Source organism: Acanthopagrus latus, chromosome 5 (genome assembly GCF_904848185.1).
Source record: "Acanthopagrus latus isolate v.2019 chromosome 5, fAcaLat1.1, whole genome shotgun sequence".
Classification (NCBI taxonomy): domain Eukaryota; kingdom Metazoa; phylum Chordata; class Actinopteri; order Spariformes; family Sparidae; genus Acanthopagrus; species Acanthopagrus latus.
In genome coordinates this window covers 18,586,180-18,603,669 of record NC_051043.1, presented here as the reverse complement: position 1 = coordinate 18,603,669, position 17,490 = coordinate 18,586,180, and the positions used below count along the sequence as shown (strand labels likewise).

At 43.8% G+C, this 17,490-nt stretch overlaps 1 protein-coding gene across 1 annotated transcript; it reads left to right on the top strand.

The window, feature by feature from the left end:
- The first annotated feature begins 1,062 nt into the window (after positions 1 to 1,062).
- Positions 1,063 to 13,281, top strand: LOC119019287. The gene is made up of 12 exons (XM_037097741.1): positions 1,063 to 1,231; positions 2,602 to 2,716; positions 2,883 to 2,993; positions 3,636 to 3,830; positions 3,935 to 4,115; positions 6,658 to 6,841; positions 7,052 to 7,149; positions 7,309 to 7,689; positions 7,839 to 8,015; positions 8,460 to 8,647; positions 10,632 to 10,855; positions 11,957 to 13,281. Exons 2-12 carry the CDS (start codon positions 2,633 to 2,635, stop codon positions 12,552 to 12,554), a joined length of 2,421 nt encoding a protein of 806 aa, XP_036953636.1. The 5' UTR covers positions 1,063 to 1,231; positions 2,602 to 2,632; the 3' UTR covers positions 12,555 to 13,281.
- The last annotated feature ends 4,209 nt before the right edge of the window (positions 13,282 to 17,490 follow it).

The window sequence follows — 17,490 nt, the reverse complement described above, 5'->3', positions numbered from 1 at the left end:
GCACAGAACAAGCATTCAGAGAGCTCACAGAGGAGAGATGAAGAGAGAGTGAGCAGGCCTTTATGGGGCAACAGCAGGAAAATGCTTGTTAGGTAACAATAACACCGTATGAGGCCAACGACCGCACAGTCCCTCGATAACTGGTGCAGTGACGCATGTGTACATTTTCAGGACAAAGCCATTTCTTTTTTTTTTCTTTCTGTCTTTCTTTTTTTTTTTTTTTAATCAATGAGATTTCAATTGTTGGCATATGTTCTGTATCCACTGCTGGAAACATAAATGATGGCGATCACATGGCCGACTTTTGTTGATCCCTCAGGGGAATGAGATGAATCTCTACGATTCGTCTGTTGACCAGCTGTGATAGCCGGAACTTCCGTGGCGCTAATCATGCCAATAATCTGACAATATGTGTGTGTGCCCAATGGTCGGATGTAACCTGTTTCAAAGCCTTCAACAGTGATATGACTGCGGTCGCCTTTTCATGGGCATCCAACCACACCATACTGTCTTTATCAGTGGAGGGAAAACTTGGAAAAGAAGTCCTGAGATTCATATAAAATCCTGTTGTACAGGGACTATTATCCAATTATTCCTTCCTTTCCTTTGTAAATGATCTATTCAAATAAAGCCATACATTGCGTAATGTCCCTATTACTATAATGCAATTGCCTCATTTAACAGATAATAAATTAGTCTTGCCACTTTTTGGCATCTCACAGTGGTCTAAATACTGTTTTAGAGGCTGCAAAGCTAAAGCTCAATCCCTAAATGTTTGGCATGGAAGTGGTCAGCTATAAAACTGTAGAAAACTGGCGTTAGTTTTTTTGGCAGCTTAATGATGATTCAATTACTAAAAACACGACGATCAGCCTTCCAAACCAAACACACAACAAAAAAGCAATCAAACCGTACTCAGGATGTTAAATGGTTCCCAGCGTTCTCACAAATCAGTTAATAAATCTCTAATGTCGCTGTGTCGACAGGGACGGCCTCGTAATCGACATCACATGCTGCCAGAGCGTTACAGAGCGAAGGTCAGAGGCGTTCAAAGATGGATGAGGGACCAGCGTCAGGCGGCGGAGACCCCGTGCCAAAGGTGTCGTCTGCTCAGGTGTCACCGGCTGGCTGTGTGAAGGGGGAGCAGAGAACAGGAGATCAGCAGCTGTGGAGGGATCAGATCACCAGGTGGAAACGACACATTCAGCTCCGTACCTGGACAAGACAACAGGTAAGATCGCTGTCCTGCGGTGGGGTTTGACGGAAAATTAGTTAGCGGGGGGGGGGAGAAAAAATACTTTATCACAGATAGTCACTGGAAAGAAGGTTGAGCAGTTAAAAAGCAGGTATAAAAAGCAGTCAGTGACAACGTGAGTAATCCCTGATGTTATGTCTGTATAAATGAGGTATTTTATTAGTTAGCTCATAAATGAGTGTTTGAAACAAGCACATTTGTATATAGTGGTGGGAAATAAGTATATCTAAATACACTTAGATAAGTATACTTACTTTTATGCTGTAATTAAGCTCCATGCCGATGAACTTTACCTGAATGTTTTTTGTTTTTAAATTTCTCCTCTACTTCACCACATAACAAAAAGATTGTAAAAAGAAAACACAAACGTTTAAAATACTTACGAATACTTTAATGAGGAAACTACCTGGTTTAAAAAATGCTGCATACACATTCGCTCATCATCACTTTTGCTCTTGCAACTAGAAGAACATTTTGTTTGCAGTTTGCAATGGCTTTGTGCTTTCATTTAAGTCACACAGTGTGTGCCTACAGTTTCAGTAAGATGTTGCTATTTTATTTTTCAGTCAAAGGATCTGGATTCTTCTTTTTTTGGCATTGTTGCTGTGCTGGTGCATCCACAAAAAAAAAAAAAAGAAATAAAAAAAATGTGTTGTTTCCTACCACAAAAGGGTTAAAGACAGGTTATGATAGCTGCAGTGAAGTGCTAAGACATGTACGTCTGAGGGAGTCTGACAACCTTCAAGGCAAAATGCAACGTTGGCAATCTTCTGTACCTTGCAAGTCCTATTTTTCTCCCTGTTTGCCACCTGAAGCTGAGGCGCACTCATGCATACACGGGCTGCTAATCTCAGGACATGGCTGTCTGCCTGCTGCCTCGTGTCCCAGAAGCACTCAGCCCAGCAGATGACACGGCCACGATAAAGCGATCAGGTTTCAGATAGTGTGAGTTACTGACAGGCTGTGGAGGAAACAATAGAGGCTTGTTAGCTCAGAGTGGAAAAAAAGATCACTGTCATCTTAATTCAGTTTCCCCTAGGTGGATTTATCTTGTTTTGAGCACATGAGGCCCGGACGGGGAGATTCTGTTCCTGACGCTATTCATTCACCGCATCCTCCGCTCACTCTCACTCACTCCGGGCAGTTACAGATTTAAAAGTTTGTCTGCAAAAGCGTGATTTTCAACACGGCTGCCGAAATGCAAAGAACTGGTTCAAAAGTAGGCAAAAAAAACGCCTCGGTTACAGAGGGGTCACCGTGATACTGATCATAAACCTGAATGGAAAAAGAATTATAGGACTGTTTGTCAAAGTCAATGTGTTGCTTTCTCTGCCTTGTGCTGGTAGGCAGCTGTGTCCGTGGTGTCTGAGGGAATCAATGAGCAGATTCAGGAGAAACAGCAACACTCTCCTTCAGGATTTCTTCCACAGAGGAGTCCATGGAGGAGACAGAGACACTCCTGTAAGTGTCCTGATGCACGCCTGACCGTCAGCTCCACAGCTGTGTCATGTTTCTTAAACCGTTCACCTCTTCCAAGTTCAGCATCACTGTGAATGTTATTGGTTGTGTGACTGAACATCCTGTTTGAATGGATTAAAGGAGTAAGACGAGTGTTATTTTTTTGCAGATCCCAGCTCAGCCCAGAGATGCTAAAATGGTCCACTCCATCGCCAGTCTGATCAGAGCGAAGAGCAAACTCCTCCTCCTCGAGAATCCTGACACGGTGGAGATCTACAAGGTCAGCATTCAGCTCTTGCTACGTCCTTCCCGTTGTTTTCATGACATGACTGATGCCTTAACTTATTAACAGGTTGAGAGGAGAACACAGAGGAGTTTCTCAGAAAAGCTCAGACAAATCTGCTTTAGGGTCAACGAGGAACACCGACTTAGAGGAGGATTTTGATGTTTTTCTCGCAAAGTTTTTGGAAAATCGAAAAAAGGACCGGAACAAATAAACATTTTAGAGAAACTATTCTTTTCTCATTAATGGGCCAGATCCAGCCCACCAAAGGAGAAATGAACTATGGCCCAGATTTTAGACTGTTCTGGTTTATTCTGTTCGTTCTTGGTTGACATGCCACCATGGCTATGGCCTCTTTGTGGTTCAGATCTGGTAGCGGACCGCCGGAAGGCCATCATTCCACGCGGTATGTGGGCAGGATGAAAGTGTCTGCTGTGGGCCAGATCTGGACCACAGTCATTGTTACATCTGGGAATCAACTGTAGACTAACTGTGTTTACCAACAGCGGTTTTACACAGTGTTCCTGTGTCCATGTAGTGTCCCACGGTTGTTGTCACAAAAAGAAAGAAGGCACGCAGGGTTAAAACGAGATGTATCATGGATTCACCCGTTTAATTGATGCATTGTTCTCAACACAGCTGGACGACTCAGTGGCCCATTCTAAGAGAACTGCTAAAGACGACGTTTACCTCCCAGCCATCACAACCAAGGTGTCCAGTCTGAGCTCGATGAAAGGGGCTCTGAGTCAGTCCTGCCCTTACCTGTACGACAAAAGAAGAGGATCTTTCTCCTCAGTGGCCTCTCAGAGAAGTGGAGCTCACCCTAAAAAGCAGGTACTCTCATATCTGCAAAGAATTCCAGTAAATGCACTCGCGCTTCTTTCCAACATGAAATATTTAGCTCTTCCTGTCGTCCTCTCTCTCTCTCTCCACGCCAGAGTTCCCTGAAGGCACAGAAAGAGGCAAAGAAATCCAACGTTACCGTGACGATGGTCTACCTGGGACAAGGTCGTCGGGCTTCGGGGGGGCTGGGGTTGACACGGGATGAACTGAAGGTGCTCCAGCAAGTCAACGGAGGGGAGAATATCTGCGTCTTCAAAGACCTGGTGACTCCAGGAGGTGGGAGCGACGAACGTTCAAAGCTGTCTTGCAAGAATGGTCACGAATGTGAACAAAAGAGCGCTCAGTTTTTGTAACGCAATTTATTGCAGAGTGTCAGAAATCTAAAGGGGGAAAAAAAAATACTTTTTTTTGCCTCATTTAACAGAAGCTCAGAATAATTGAGTGAAATGAGAGGCGTTGAATCTTCTCCCTCTTTTCACACATTTAATTACCCATTTGGCCTCGAAGCAAGACTGTAAAAAGGACGATGAGGACGTACAGTGCTGAAGCAGAACAAGAAAAGGGAGCTGAAGGGTGACCTGATAGACTACCGCCGCGAAGTCAGGAGACAAGACAAGTTATTTCATCTCTGCAGCCGGTACATGTCGATACACACTGTACTACAGTCACTGCAGGGAGGGAATCACAGTTTCAGGCAGATGCACAAGAGAGAGGTTATGGATTTGTGCTCGGAGGTGTGGTTGTGATCTGTTTACAAAATCCTCCGTAGCTGTACAAGATGAAAACAAAAAGAGGAGACAGTGCATGTGGAGGCAAAAAAACAAAAGCAAAACAACAGCACTTTCATGCCATTGATTTTACACAATATAATGTTACGTCCACTGTAGATACAGTAGTCCAGTGGCTTCAGACTTCGTTGTGACAAGCACATTTTTTGGGAACAGTTTCACTGGAACGTCATTTTAAAGAAGAAAGAGCCGCTGCAGGAGAGGTTTTTGGCAGGGTGCTCTGTGGATTGTCCACAGAAACAGGGACACTGTTGTTGTTGCTACTGAATTTTTAAAATGTGATTTTTTTTTCCAAGCTGTGAGCGCCACAGACAAAATTTGACTCCCCTTTATTGTATTCTGGTGTAAACAAAAGGCTTGGAGGGAGACATCTAGAAACAAAATAAAAACGAGGTTATCTGCATCCATAAACACAGTGGAACTAAAGCTAAGTGTTGTTTTTATTATATGGGTGAATGAGCCAACCCTTTACACTCTTTGCATATCTGAATTTCTTCTGATATATCCTCTCTTGACAGTAACTTGCAGCGGTTACACATGAGTGCAAATGATGGCCCAGTCTTTTTGAATTAGCCTTAGATCTTGGATTTTGCTCTTCCCACAAGTCTTACTCCCCTCGATTCTCCTAAATTGGACTTAAGAGAGTCAGATGTTGGTCTTGACTTGGTTTGTTGTAAAGATAATGTGACATTCTGAATGCCTGTTGTTCCCAACTGTGGGCTTGCAGAAAAAAGAATGAAAAGACACAAAATTACAGACTGCTTTGGCTGCATTGTTTATATCTTGTAGGCCCAATCCGATACAGACTTCCATTGATCGTCAGCGTCTCCCAAAACAATGTATGCTATCTCAGCCATGACAGCTTAACTGTTGCAGCGTCACAACGACACACCCTTGTCGTACGGTCAACAGGTTTAGGCATGAAAACAACTTGCTTAGCTTTAGGGAGAAATGTACAGTAGATTTGACGTAAAATCTCTACGTTACATCTGTAACTTCTGTTCAGAATATCGGTAAGTTAAAAGAACTCACTGCTGACTGCTGGTCTGGTCCCCTGAACAAAAGTCCTGTGCTTGTTTTCTCCTCTCTACATGGACTTTTCAGTCTTTATAGCTCTTCTCCTCACCTTCTCCTTTGCAGCTGTTGTAATTACTGAAGCCACTAGAGGTCACTGCCTGACAACAAATGTTTTGATTTAGTTTTTCTGATGAGGACACAAAATAATCTAGATGTCCTAACAGAAGCAGTTTATATTAAGAAACACATATCAACCATTAAGTAGCTGTTTATTAGTATTTATAAAGTACTGATTAATGCCCTAGTTGTCCATGATTATATTCTACAACTACTCAGCCATTAACTAAGAATTGTGCCCTCTTGATTACTGCTTATTGACAGTAGTATGAGGACATTGTACATGAACAAAGATCTTAATATGCTTTTGCTCAGAGTGGTGGTCCCCACAAGAATAGTCATTCTATCTTTGTAACAGGTAATGAATTAGATTTTTCTTGTGACAAAACACAAAGCACATCCTAAATCAGAATATGTTCCACTTTGAAGGTTTGACACTTATTAACCTACACAGGTTCTACTGGTGAATTATGTGTATGCTGATAGCAAAACAGTTAATGGTGCGTATGTGCTCTCCAATCCAAAGTGTTACTGATAATTCTGTCGCAAAAAGGTGGTTGTGGAGCCGTTAACATTAAAATAAGTGCCTCTACTAAAGGGAAACTGCGCATAAATCTCCCTCTAATATGCAGCCAGTGATGAGTGGCACTGCTCGATTATGAAGGGTCACAGGCCAGAGACATTATGAACCACTGCTGTATTCTGTTGCCTAGATGCTGCCTTCCGTCATGAGCGTAACACAAATAAACACAAATGAAACCGTCCCCGAACCTGTTGACCTTCACAGCGATGTAAGCCAAACGAGACAGACGGACCGCCATGCTGAATCAGTTAGGAGGATCAAACATCTCCAACCTTCGAGGATTACATAACATGTTTCCCCTTGTATCTTTCAGAGCAGTTCCAGTTTGTCTCCCAGCGACACAGAGGTTACCCCTTTAGCGCCACCCTATATGTAAACGGCATCATGGTGGCCAGAATCAGCTCCTGCTGCGAGTACCGCTACGCTCCCGGCTTCCAGCAGGGCAGGAAGAGCTGCTTCAGGTTGACTTGGCTGTCCGGCGGGACACCCTGTTACAGGTCAGATTTCATCCTCCGGGAGACGGACGGCGTAGCATTGGCAGAAAATGAGAAATTAGTTCCAGTCAAAACAGATTGGGTAAAGCCATATAACGTATTGTGGGTTGACAGAGGAGGACAAGGATGCATATTGCATGAGGGAATGGTGTTGGTGGTGGTACAAGGGGGGAAATATGAGTCACGATGAAAGCACATTTTTCATTTTTTCAGATGTACAAGTCTCCGAAACAAATACAGCTCCTGCCAGCAGCTGAACAACGGCACAAAGGAGAACTTAATTCCCCCCCTAGAGCAGAGCCCTGGCAACGGTACAAAGCCTGGAAATGAGTGTCTCAATTTTCCTAAAGCTTATTCATCAGCATTTTTTTGACATTAGGCCCAGTTCTTGATTTTAATGGACCAGTTTAAAGACAAAATGTCCCACAAAGCATTTTTTTCTTCTTCCTTTCATTTTGCCTCCATTGCAGGCCCTGTCGAGTCGTGTCCATCATCCCCTCTGTTTATCCCCGCCAAACCAGAGAAGGAATCGGCGAGGAGGACAAGAAAACACATCAAGGAAGGCGGCGGAGGATCTACAGACAGCGAGGACCCTGCAATGGCTGGGTTTAAAGAGACCTCCAAGAGGAAACGACGCAAGGGTCAAACCAATCAGAGAGGGGGCAAAGGCAAGACAGCTGGAAGTAAGAGGGAAGAGGGACCAGATAGCAAGGGCTCGGAGGTCGCTCGGAGGTCAACAGTGACGGAAAAGCGTGAAGACAAATCATCGCCTGCCAGAGACGAGCAGAGATCCACCGGCAATGTCAAAGCTCCGGAGCAGCTGCGACTGAACAAGACAGACAAAGTTCTCGGTGAGCGCCGTTTTATTCCGTTCAGAGCACACAGAAAAATAGAGGGGGATAAAATGCTTTTCGATTCGGGGTGCAGGTGACCTTCAATTCATCCGCATGTGGTGTTTCCATTAGATATTCTTAAGAACAAGAGCGTCTCTTTTTCAAAGATTCATTGCAGGATGAGGAAGCTCTGACTAAGCAGAACAGAGAGAAACAGAAGGCCGCGGGATCAAATGGGAAAAGCAGAGACGGGGAAAGACTGAAGGACTTCTACGAAGAATGTGTGGAAATGAGCGCTGCGTTGGAGCAGGGCCCAAACAAACACAACTGGTTCAAGGGGAGCAGTGAGTAAAGAAAACCGCAGCACAGTAGGAATGTACTGGAATCCCCCTAGAGTGCTGTAACTGATTTACATAATACACTTGAGCAGAAAATGGTGAATTTGCAATAAAGTGATGCCTTGAACAATGTCTGCTTAGCGGAGGACGGATGACGTGGGGGAGAGGTTATGCAGATATCGCTCACACACAAACACACACACACACACACACACACACACACACACACACACACACACACACACACACACACACACACACACACCTCACTGCAGTGGACTTGTTTTCTCTATCGAACACGAATGCTCAAACTGTATTTTAGATTTCATTATTTGCATTCTCACATCAGCACTGGGTATCAATTTCACTACGTGCACTTGGCTTGAGGAGAGGCAGTTTTCTTGCGCCTGAGTTGGTCTTTTTATTTTTTTTTTCTCTCCATATGCCAAGTCTTGGAGAGGTGCCGGCTCCAGAGGAGATTGTCATCGTGCCCCAAAGCTCCAGGCTCAGATGTGGAGCTCAGCGCAGAAAGTGACACGGTCCTGCAGCCTGATGAAGAGCCAGAGGAAGAGGAGGACACGGCCAGCCAGAGTGCTGGCAAAGAGGAGCCTGTCAAAGAACAAGACCTGCAGGCGCAGGTGTGTGTTCAACACAAATTACTGTGGTGAATCCCTGTTTTTGCCAAGGATGCTCTTGGCATTACATCACTGACAGAAGCCCTTAAAATACCGTTATCCCTGCAGTATGAGGTGAAACTGATAATACAGTTGCCAAATAATACAATGAACATCAATAGAAAACATGTTTTTCCTTTGCGGGGAAACATGTCTCAGTCATGTTAAGTAGTTATTTAGCATTCAGCCTTAATAGGGAAATCATAATGCAATTCTTTCCACCACAATCACCAGAACATGTGTGAAATATATTGACAAATGATGATTTTGCAAAACCCTAGATAAGTTATAAAATTTTGATTTCTTCAGGATCTATTGCTCTTTTGTCACAACACTATGCTGAGCCCTGTTTAGGTGTAGGCACAAAACAAAACAGTTGGTGAGGGTTAAGAAAAGATCATGTCTTCATTGCCACAAACATGGCTGCAGATGTGTTGACCTCCCCCGTGGCTGGAGACGTCCCAAGGTCTTATTAAAAATCTCCAGCGATGTCACACTTACAAATGTTGGAACGTTGTGGTCCCTTCTCACTTGTAACTCCACCACCTTCCCCTCCGCCTCCTGATGACGACAATGATAACGTGATATGACACCTACATCACATGCATAGTGACTTGGCTGAACTTTTCACAAAGACGCAGCAGAAATGATGCTCTGACTTCATCAAAAGGTCAAATTTCAAGATGCAAAATTTGTTTAGCAGCATTTCAGTGAGATGACGCATTTCAAATAAGGCATGCTCGCCTAATGATACCAAAAGTGCCTCTGATACTGCCTAAAATGCTGAATCGGGTATTGTCGAAATAAATGAGTCTATGGACTGACTCAATACCACGTAATTTACTAGCGCCAAAACCTGTATTAGTCTTAAGAGATGTATATCCGTTGGGAGAAACGCGCTAGATCAAAGGGCGAATGACAGGTTTCTCTTCCCCTGATGTAGCCTCCAGTGTTTCTCTGTCTATCGATTTCACACACAATGTTAGAAATAAAACTCAAATATCTAAAATATACTTCGATACCTGAAAAAAAGGGCTGCTGTGTTATCAGTTTGTAGTCATTCCACCTTAAAGGATCACTCCATCATCGTGAAGGTTAATACACAAACAGTCTGTAACAAATGGTCGCTGAGTTTTATCTGAGACAGGCAGGCAATCGGCCCGGACTCACCCATCATGATGAAAGAGCTTCGGAAGGTGCCTGAAAAATTCCTCAAGGTCCAGCAAAGTGGCACGGTGGCGGTGGCCCACAGCCAGACCATATGTCTTCTGGACTCTCAGCCCCCCTCTGTGTTTAGAGAAGCTCCAGCACCTGTCCAGCTCACGTCTCGATTCTGGCCAACAAACGCGTTTTGGAGCCATGCTGCTCTCTCATGCAGACAGTTAATACTATCAAAGGTTCGCAGAACTCTGCTCTCAAATGTGTTTCTGTATGAGGCAAAACAATCTCTTTGTGCTATGAGGTACAGAAATATTTCGGAAAACCTAAAACTTTCTGGCGATGGAGGTAAACTAGAAGTTAGATGAGATATTCCTTTTTGCATCATTTCTTTGTGCAGCCGTGCATCCTCGTGTGGGAGACGAGATGTGTCTACCAGGATTATAGAAAATCAAAACACTATGAATAAATAAATGTATCAGTGTTGTTGTAAGAGTTGTTCATTTCTAACAACTCCTCAGTTCTATAGCCTTGTAACATCTTTCCACAGTCCAGTTGTTAATCTCTGACTGATGGATGTCTTAACCTTTGGAATTAAAGTTTCTACATCCCTGTGAGATGTTATCTCTCTCTCCTGCTCAGGGACTACGGATGTAAATTGGCTCATAGCTAACTCTGGCATAGCTAAGTGGTGTCACTGTCAAATAAACAAATTATTAAACACTGGCGTTTTGCACCAAGATCAAAACCAAATCCAATAATATGATTGTCTCTTGGTTTGTTACTGTAGCTCGATGCCATGATGACGGTGCTGAGCACATCTGATGAGGTGGAGCAGCTGGTTCTGAGGAACACGGACCTTACGGACGACCTTCTGCTGAGCCTGGCGGGGGCCCTCAAGAGCAGCCTGTCCGAGGTCACACTGCTCAACCTCAACCTAAACCTCATCGGCCCATATGGCGCTCACATCCTGCTGGATGTCCTGGGAGTGAAGCCCCAGGTCAGGGGCTTACAGTAAGTCCCATGCACCACTGGTCCATGTTACGCCCAAATCTATGAAAGGAGAACAATTGAATATGGACAACAGACTGAATAAAAAGCTGATGTGAGGATACCAGCCTTTTTGAAAAGTGTTCCAGTATGACTTTAGAAAAGAACATAATAAAACTGAAGAGACAGTAAAAAGACACAGTTAAGCCAAGGACGGCCTTGGCATTGAAGTATAAAATCTTAGCCTTTTGCTGTTGAATTACACAATCTGTCTTTTTCATGTGAACAAGAAATGCCTCCAGTGCCTTACCTTTCTGAGTGATTTTCTTTCTCCACACAAAGTACAGTTAACGTGAAGGAGCTCATCTGTGACATTTGTTCAGAGACGTTGACAGATGTGTGAGACACAGCGAGAGCACAACTGGAGCGGTGTCTGTCTTCTTAATAGGCTCAGGAATAGATCGTCACTTTATTTTCATATTTTTTGTTTCCCATGAGAGGATTGATACCACTATCTTATCTAAGCTAGTTAGCTTAGCTCAGTAGAGTTGAGTAGTTTGCTCCAAATGTTGTTCCTATTGCAAAATAAAAGGGGGCAGCATATCACCTCAGTAAACACTAATTACTGCTAACTGTAGCTGCTGTTAACAAGTTAGCTGGTTAGCGGGGGGGGGGGTTCAAACTAATGTTACAGGTGATTTGGACTGGACAGGCTGGGGCTAGCTGTTTAGCATGCTAACTTAAGTAGATATCTCTGCATCACAATACGTAGATGTCATGACATCAAAGCTGCTATTTTTTCTGTTGACAACTTTCGTTGATTTTTAAATGGTTTTTTTGTTTTTCGACTAAGAGTCTCACATGTTGCGCCTTTAAGAACGGAAACGTGTATTAAAATGATCCATAAGACATGCAGGATTTTTCCATTTGACGTAATTGTTATGCAGAGCAGCAGGAACATACAAAACATTGTCATACAGTGGAAGAAAGAGAACATTATGTACCCTAATAACAGAAAACTATGTCAAGGTGCTATTGTACACCTTTGTGAAAATCCTTTGAAATGAGCAGTTCAGAGAGGAATCAAAATGTCCATGGTTACCACTTTCTTTTCTCTCTCTGCAGCTTATTTGGAAACAAACTGCGTGACCATGGAGTCCTGACCCTGTTAAATGGAATAGCCGCGCTGCAAGAGCAAACAGCGAGAGCTGCTGCTGCCATCCAGCAGGCGATGCTTTTCCCGTCGGATCAGATTCTGCAGGTGCCCACCGGATGGAGCTCTTTCAGGGTGTTTGCGCTTGTTGAACTTGATATCGGGGGAAATGGCTTGGGCAGCGACGGGGTGAAGGTAGTAGCATCGTACATGAGGCACCACTCGTACCTTCAGTACTTGGGGCTGGCACAGACCAGCAGCGCTGATATGGCGGCGTGGAAGGAGCTTTTCGACAGCCTCAGAGGAAACAGCACACTTACTCAGATCGTCCTAGATGAGAACAATTTGGGAGATCCAGGGGTCAGGCTGCTGGCTGACATGCTGAAAGAGAACGTGTGTCTGCAACAGGTGGACCTGGATGGGAATGGCATCAGCGACGTGGGAGGAAATGACATCATGGGGGCGCTGCTGTGCAGGACGCATCTCCCGCTGAGGCATCTAAGCCTTCAGGAGAACAACATCAGCACGGGGCTAATGGGCAGGATACAGGAGGAGGTGAAATGCAAATGAATGCTGCAGGAGTGGGAGAATCACTACCAAACCACGAGAACCTATGTGACATAAACACAGCGCTGACTTGAGAACTTATTTGTTTACATTCTGAGGTCAGAGAGGAAAAACTTGAGTCATTTGACTTGTTTGACCTTCAAACACACACACACACGCACACGCACACACACACACAAAGATCTCTTCCTTCCTATGAGTGGGTGGCCCTGCTAACAAAATGCTGCATCTGAGTTTAGCCCTGGCAGGTAGTGTAGGAGGCATGTTTGCTTTAGGCCTGCACTGTGGTCTGGATGCATTTTCAAAGAGATCTCAATAAACTGAACCTTTCTTCTCTGCGGTGAGGTTACATCTTCACCTTCACCAGTTTTTTTTTTTTCCTATTTTTTTTTGTTTTTTTTGCTCCTTCCCACCAGCGTTACCCCTCCTGACTCCACACCTCCTACTTCGCTAAAACTGACTCCAGCAACAGGGCTCACTGATCCCTCTGTCATTTTATTGAATAATTTGCTGCCTCCTGACAAGAAAGAAACCACAGTGATTCATTCCACCCACAGTATTTACAGGTCATGGATGACTTACTCACGACTCACCCCCCCCTCCACACCCCCAGTGGCCGTCACCAGATCCCCTTTCTCTACTTCTATAAATCAAGAGAGAGTAACTGACAGCTAAGCCATGCCACGTCAACTACCCCCATTTTGTCATCCTTGTCTCCTTATGTGCTAGACAGAGCTTCTATTCACAATCTAAGCGTGGAGTTAGGGGGGAGAAAAACTAGGGCAAATTCATCTGAATTTCAAGGCCGTCATCTCATTGTTCTATCAACACCGACGTTCTGAGAATAACTGTACCTGTGATCAAAGCTTGTCAAAGTGGTAATTATCTCCTCCTCTCAGGGCTGCCAGCGGTGATTCTGCTGAAACCAATCCCTCCATATTTCATCTGCAGTCTTTGCGAATTCCTTTCTGTGGAACCCTGATAAAGACGCTCTCCAAAGCCCCCGGGAGGATGACAGATAAATAAGACTGGCGCACCTAAAGATTACATCTGCAGAAGTCATCCCGCTCTGCAGCATCAGACTGACTAAGCCTCTATTTGTGATGTTGCGGTGGCGTGAACTTAAAACTCCCTACTGCAAAAGAAAAGGTGTCTGGTTCAGGGCGTCTTATTTTGTTAGGTCAATTCGTAACATCCAGTATCTTGCAGATAAGGTTCTGTTATCAGCACTAAAAAGAGCCTGCGTTTCTTTTCTCTCTGGCCGTTGATCCACTACGATCTCAACAGCCACATTTGTAGTAGATGGTCGCAAAACTAAGTGGTACACCATCATGCCTGGCTGAGCATAAGCTGGCGAACAAGAGCCTCACTGTGATTCGCAGACTCCTTCGATAAGGCCTTCGTGCTTCTCTGTTACAAGTAAAACTCAGATCAGTGACCCCATTGTCTGTCTGCTAATGTTATCTGTATTTGGCCTGAAACAAATCCCGCAGTGTTACAAGCTTCTTTCAGCCACTCTTTGAAAAACAAGGCCCTCAATGATAGGAGCTCAGTCTGTTAGGAATTTACAGGTTCACTCCTGAAACAGTTTCCCCTTTCAGACCTTCGCAGGTTACTGTATTGTATCTCTCTGTGCTTTAGCTGTACAGTCACACAAGGCCTCGCTGGAGCTGTGTAGCCCAGGTATAAACAGGCGAAACACATGATTCATCTGGGGTTTTGCTGATAAGAACAGATATACGAGACAAACAGGTCAGTTCAAACTGAAAAGCAGCATGGATACTTCTGATATACAGGTACAGAGGGGTTAAGTTTCACACAAGCGTTGCAGTGCCAGCGGGAAGATGGAGAGAGGAAAGTCTTGGGAATTGAGTTTCTTGATTGTGACTTAGGGCACAAACAAAACAAATGAAGTGAACAATGGTTACTTACTCTCATGGGAAGTTCAGTGATTCAGACTTCCTTCAAGTTTCCTGGGCAGGGTGATGTAATTTATTTCCACTTTACAGTGTATGAAGGCCAGTGTCTTTGCAGTATGCAGGGCATTAACTTTTGATGTCTTTGTTATCGAGTACCTCTGGATGCACACAGGTGAGGAAAACCTTTTTCAACTTTAGAGTGAATTTTTTGTCTCAGCGGCTGCATGGCTCTGGGGGATGTCTGTCCACCATTTTGGCTCAGATTTAAGATCTATTTAATGGATTGACATTTGTGCATTCAGGATCCCCAGAGGCTGGATTTGAATGACTGTTGTGATGCTTTGGCTTTTCATCTGAAGTGTCTGAAGACAACTCAACCTTTGTTATATAACTGGTTGAGTTGTGTACTTACATTTTCCTATAAGTCTCCAACAATCCTTATTCGAATGAGGTATTTCCATCTCCCATGAAAGCACCTTAAAGGCGCAATATGTATGAACTTTAGCTGAAAAAGTCCTTAAAGTCCAGGCTGCTAGCTGCACAGCTAACTGAGCTACAGCTAGTGGTTACAGTTCACAGCAATGTCATTCTAACAAACGGCACAACACCTTTTTTCTTTTTTTTTTTTTTCCGAAAAAGATAAAATCAACCTCAAACAAGTGTAAAGATGAGAATGCTCTTTCTGAGTTCTGAGTTCATTTTCCATCAAACTTTTCTGATGCAACGCTTCAAAATGCCCCCAAACACACTGTTGTCAACATAGCTACTGTAGACAAGCTTGTATTTTATTGCATTTCCACACAGAAAACAGCAGCACATTGAGCTTCTATACCGCGTCATTTCCATCACCCCCAAAGTTAACACCAAAGCCTGCTGGGACTGACTGGATCCACATGGAGCGTCTGTGCCAGGAGAACAGTCTGAGTCAGTGTATGACGTGAGGGAATAGATGGGCAGGGGTGTGTGTTTGTGTACAGCGGGCCTGGTTTTCAGCCCACATGTAGAAGGCCAGGTGCTGTGTTTGTGTTTACGGAAGCCCGGGGGCGGTGGACCTCTGTCAGAACAGCAAACCCTCTGTTGGGTCCATTAGAGCTCTGTACTGACCGCAGGCACTCACTAATTTGCTTTGTCTAGTCCGTCCATAGAAGTTGTTACTTGTGCAGCTTGACCGATTGGAGGCCGTTTGTTGTCAATTCAGACTTTTTTTTTTTTGTCACATGGAGACTCGCTGCAAGCCCCCAAGGGTCTGGCTGAGCAGAATCACTCTGCCAGTTTCATGGATGGAAAGATAATCAGGTAAGTTACGGCTCACACAGAGGACTGCGGTATGTTCTTCATTAGTACGAGTATCTGCTCAACTGTTGCAGGCCGTTGTAAACAGCGAGAGAGGAGCAGGAAGTTGATGTTGGCTCTCACTTGGTGCATGCGGTGTAGCAGAGGATAAATGCAGAAAGGCCTGGCTGAGGATGAGAGTGAAAGTCTGTCTTTGCGGGGCTTCTCCATGACAAATCAATCTTTATTGTCCAGAATAGGAGAGAAATTTATAGACTGGATCCTGCTGCGATGATGCATGCAAAGCAAAACATTTGCAGTGCACAGTTTTAGTGTAGTTGTATTCTCAAACTGGCATTTTAAATCGCCCGTTCCCAAGTTGGGGTCACAGGAAATCTGAGGAGTCATGCGATGATTAATGGGACAGGAAAGACTTAAAGAGTATCTTGCTACACAAAATTATGTTTGTCTTTCAAAATTTGCTATGAGCATTGTTATCTTCTTGCAAATTGCTGGATAATTTTGTCTGTTTATAATTAATTAAAATGAATTTGATAAGGAGAAATAACTTTGTAGGCTACATAAGCTAACGTGTGATAAACCTACATCATGGGGATTGAATTTTTCGGTTTCAGTACACACAAGCCAAAACCACCTATTTAGATCATAATAAGAAACAATAAATGGAAATAAATGCAGGATAATTAACTTTAAAGTTTAGGTGTATATTTGCTGACACAAGTGACCTTATTTGGATGAGAGGGTGGAGCCAAGGAGGATATCCTAACTAGATCTAATTGGAAACCCTGAAGACAAGCTGTGGTTGCGACTTCTGAATTATGAGTTAGCCATGCATCCATTTTACTCTAAATGGGACCGTCACTTTCAAAATGAGCATCATGCTGTATTAGAAAGAACTTGAAACAAGCAATTGAGATGGTAAACTGCTGAGGAAACTGTTTGCTGAGGCAAAAAAATCGAGAGAGAATTAGGGCCTTTTTTTTCATAAGCTTACATACAATGAGACTTCTTTTTGAATCAGAGGAGTTTCCCCTCTGTGTGTCATCAGTCATTCAGATTTAAGGAGCTAGGCATTGACTGTACATTTCATACCCATAGGATTGAATTGTGGGATACATCACAGCCTTTAAAATTACTCCTGTTGATTCATTAGATTAGAAAAGTAAAAGATAGAAGCAGTGAGGGCCATCCATTATTATGGCTGTGGATTATGCTACTATAATATGTGCATCTACAGCAGCAGTCCTTAAACTCTGCCCAACAACGGTATGTTCAGTGCACCCTGCGTCGCTGTGTTCTCTACAGTATCTGACACAGCATTGTGATGACGCTGAATGAAAAGTTTTGGAGTCCGCTCTGCGAACAATGGCTCCTGCTGCTGTTTGACATTTGGCAGAAAGAGCAGCTTTTCAATATGGATTATTCATCAGCGGTTTGATCCTCCACTCAAATGTCACCACAACAATGCCTCTGACTTGGCAGCAGCGTCTGTCTTTCTGCAGCTCTGCGGGGTAAGGAATTGGCAATAATTACCACATCTAATGTGGCCTTCAGAAAGATTCAGACTGTGTTCAAGCGCTTTTGCCTCTCAAATTATTATTATTACCGTTTTATTGGGAAGTAAGGAAAGAAATGAGAATCTTGGCTTCCCACATCACTGGATTTCTGTGCTTTCTACTCTGACTCATGATGTCCTGAAAATAAGTTGTAAAAGACGCATGATGCGT

What these genes read in the sequence shown, in the direction of transcription:
- LOC119019287 (XM_037097741.1), top strand. Translation starts at nt 2,633, where the DNA reads ATGAGCAGATTCAGGAGAAACAGCAACACTCTCCTTCAGGATTTCTTC. An exon ending in GGCGGGACACCCTGTTACAG is followed by an intron (nt 6,842 to 7,051) that starts GTCAGATTTCAT and finishes TCATTTTTTCAG; the next exon opens with ATGTACAAGTCTCCGAAACA. An exon ending in AACAAGACCTGCAGGCGCAG is followed by an intron (nt 8,648 to 10,631) that starts GTGTGTGTTCAA and finishes TTGTTACTGTAG; the next exon opens with CTCGATGCCATGATGACGGT.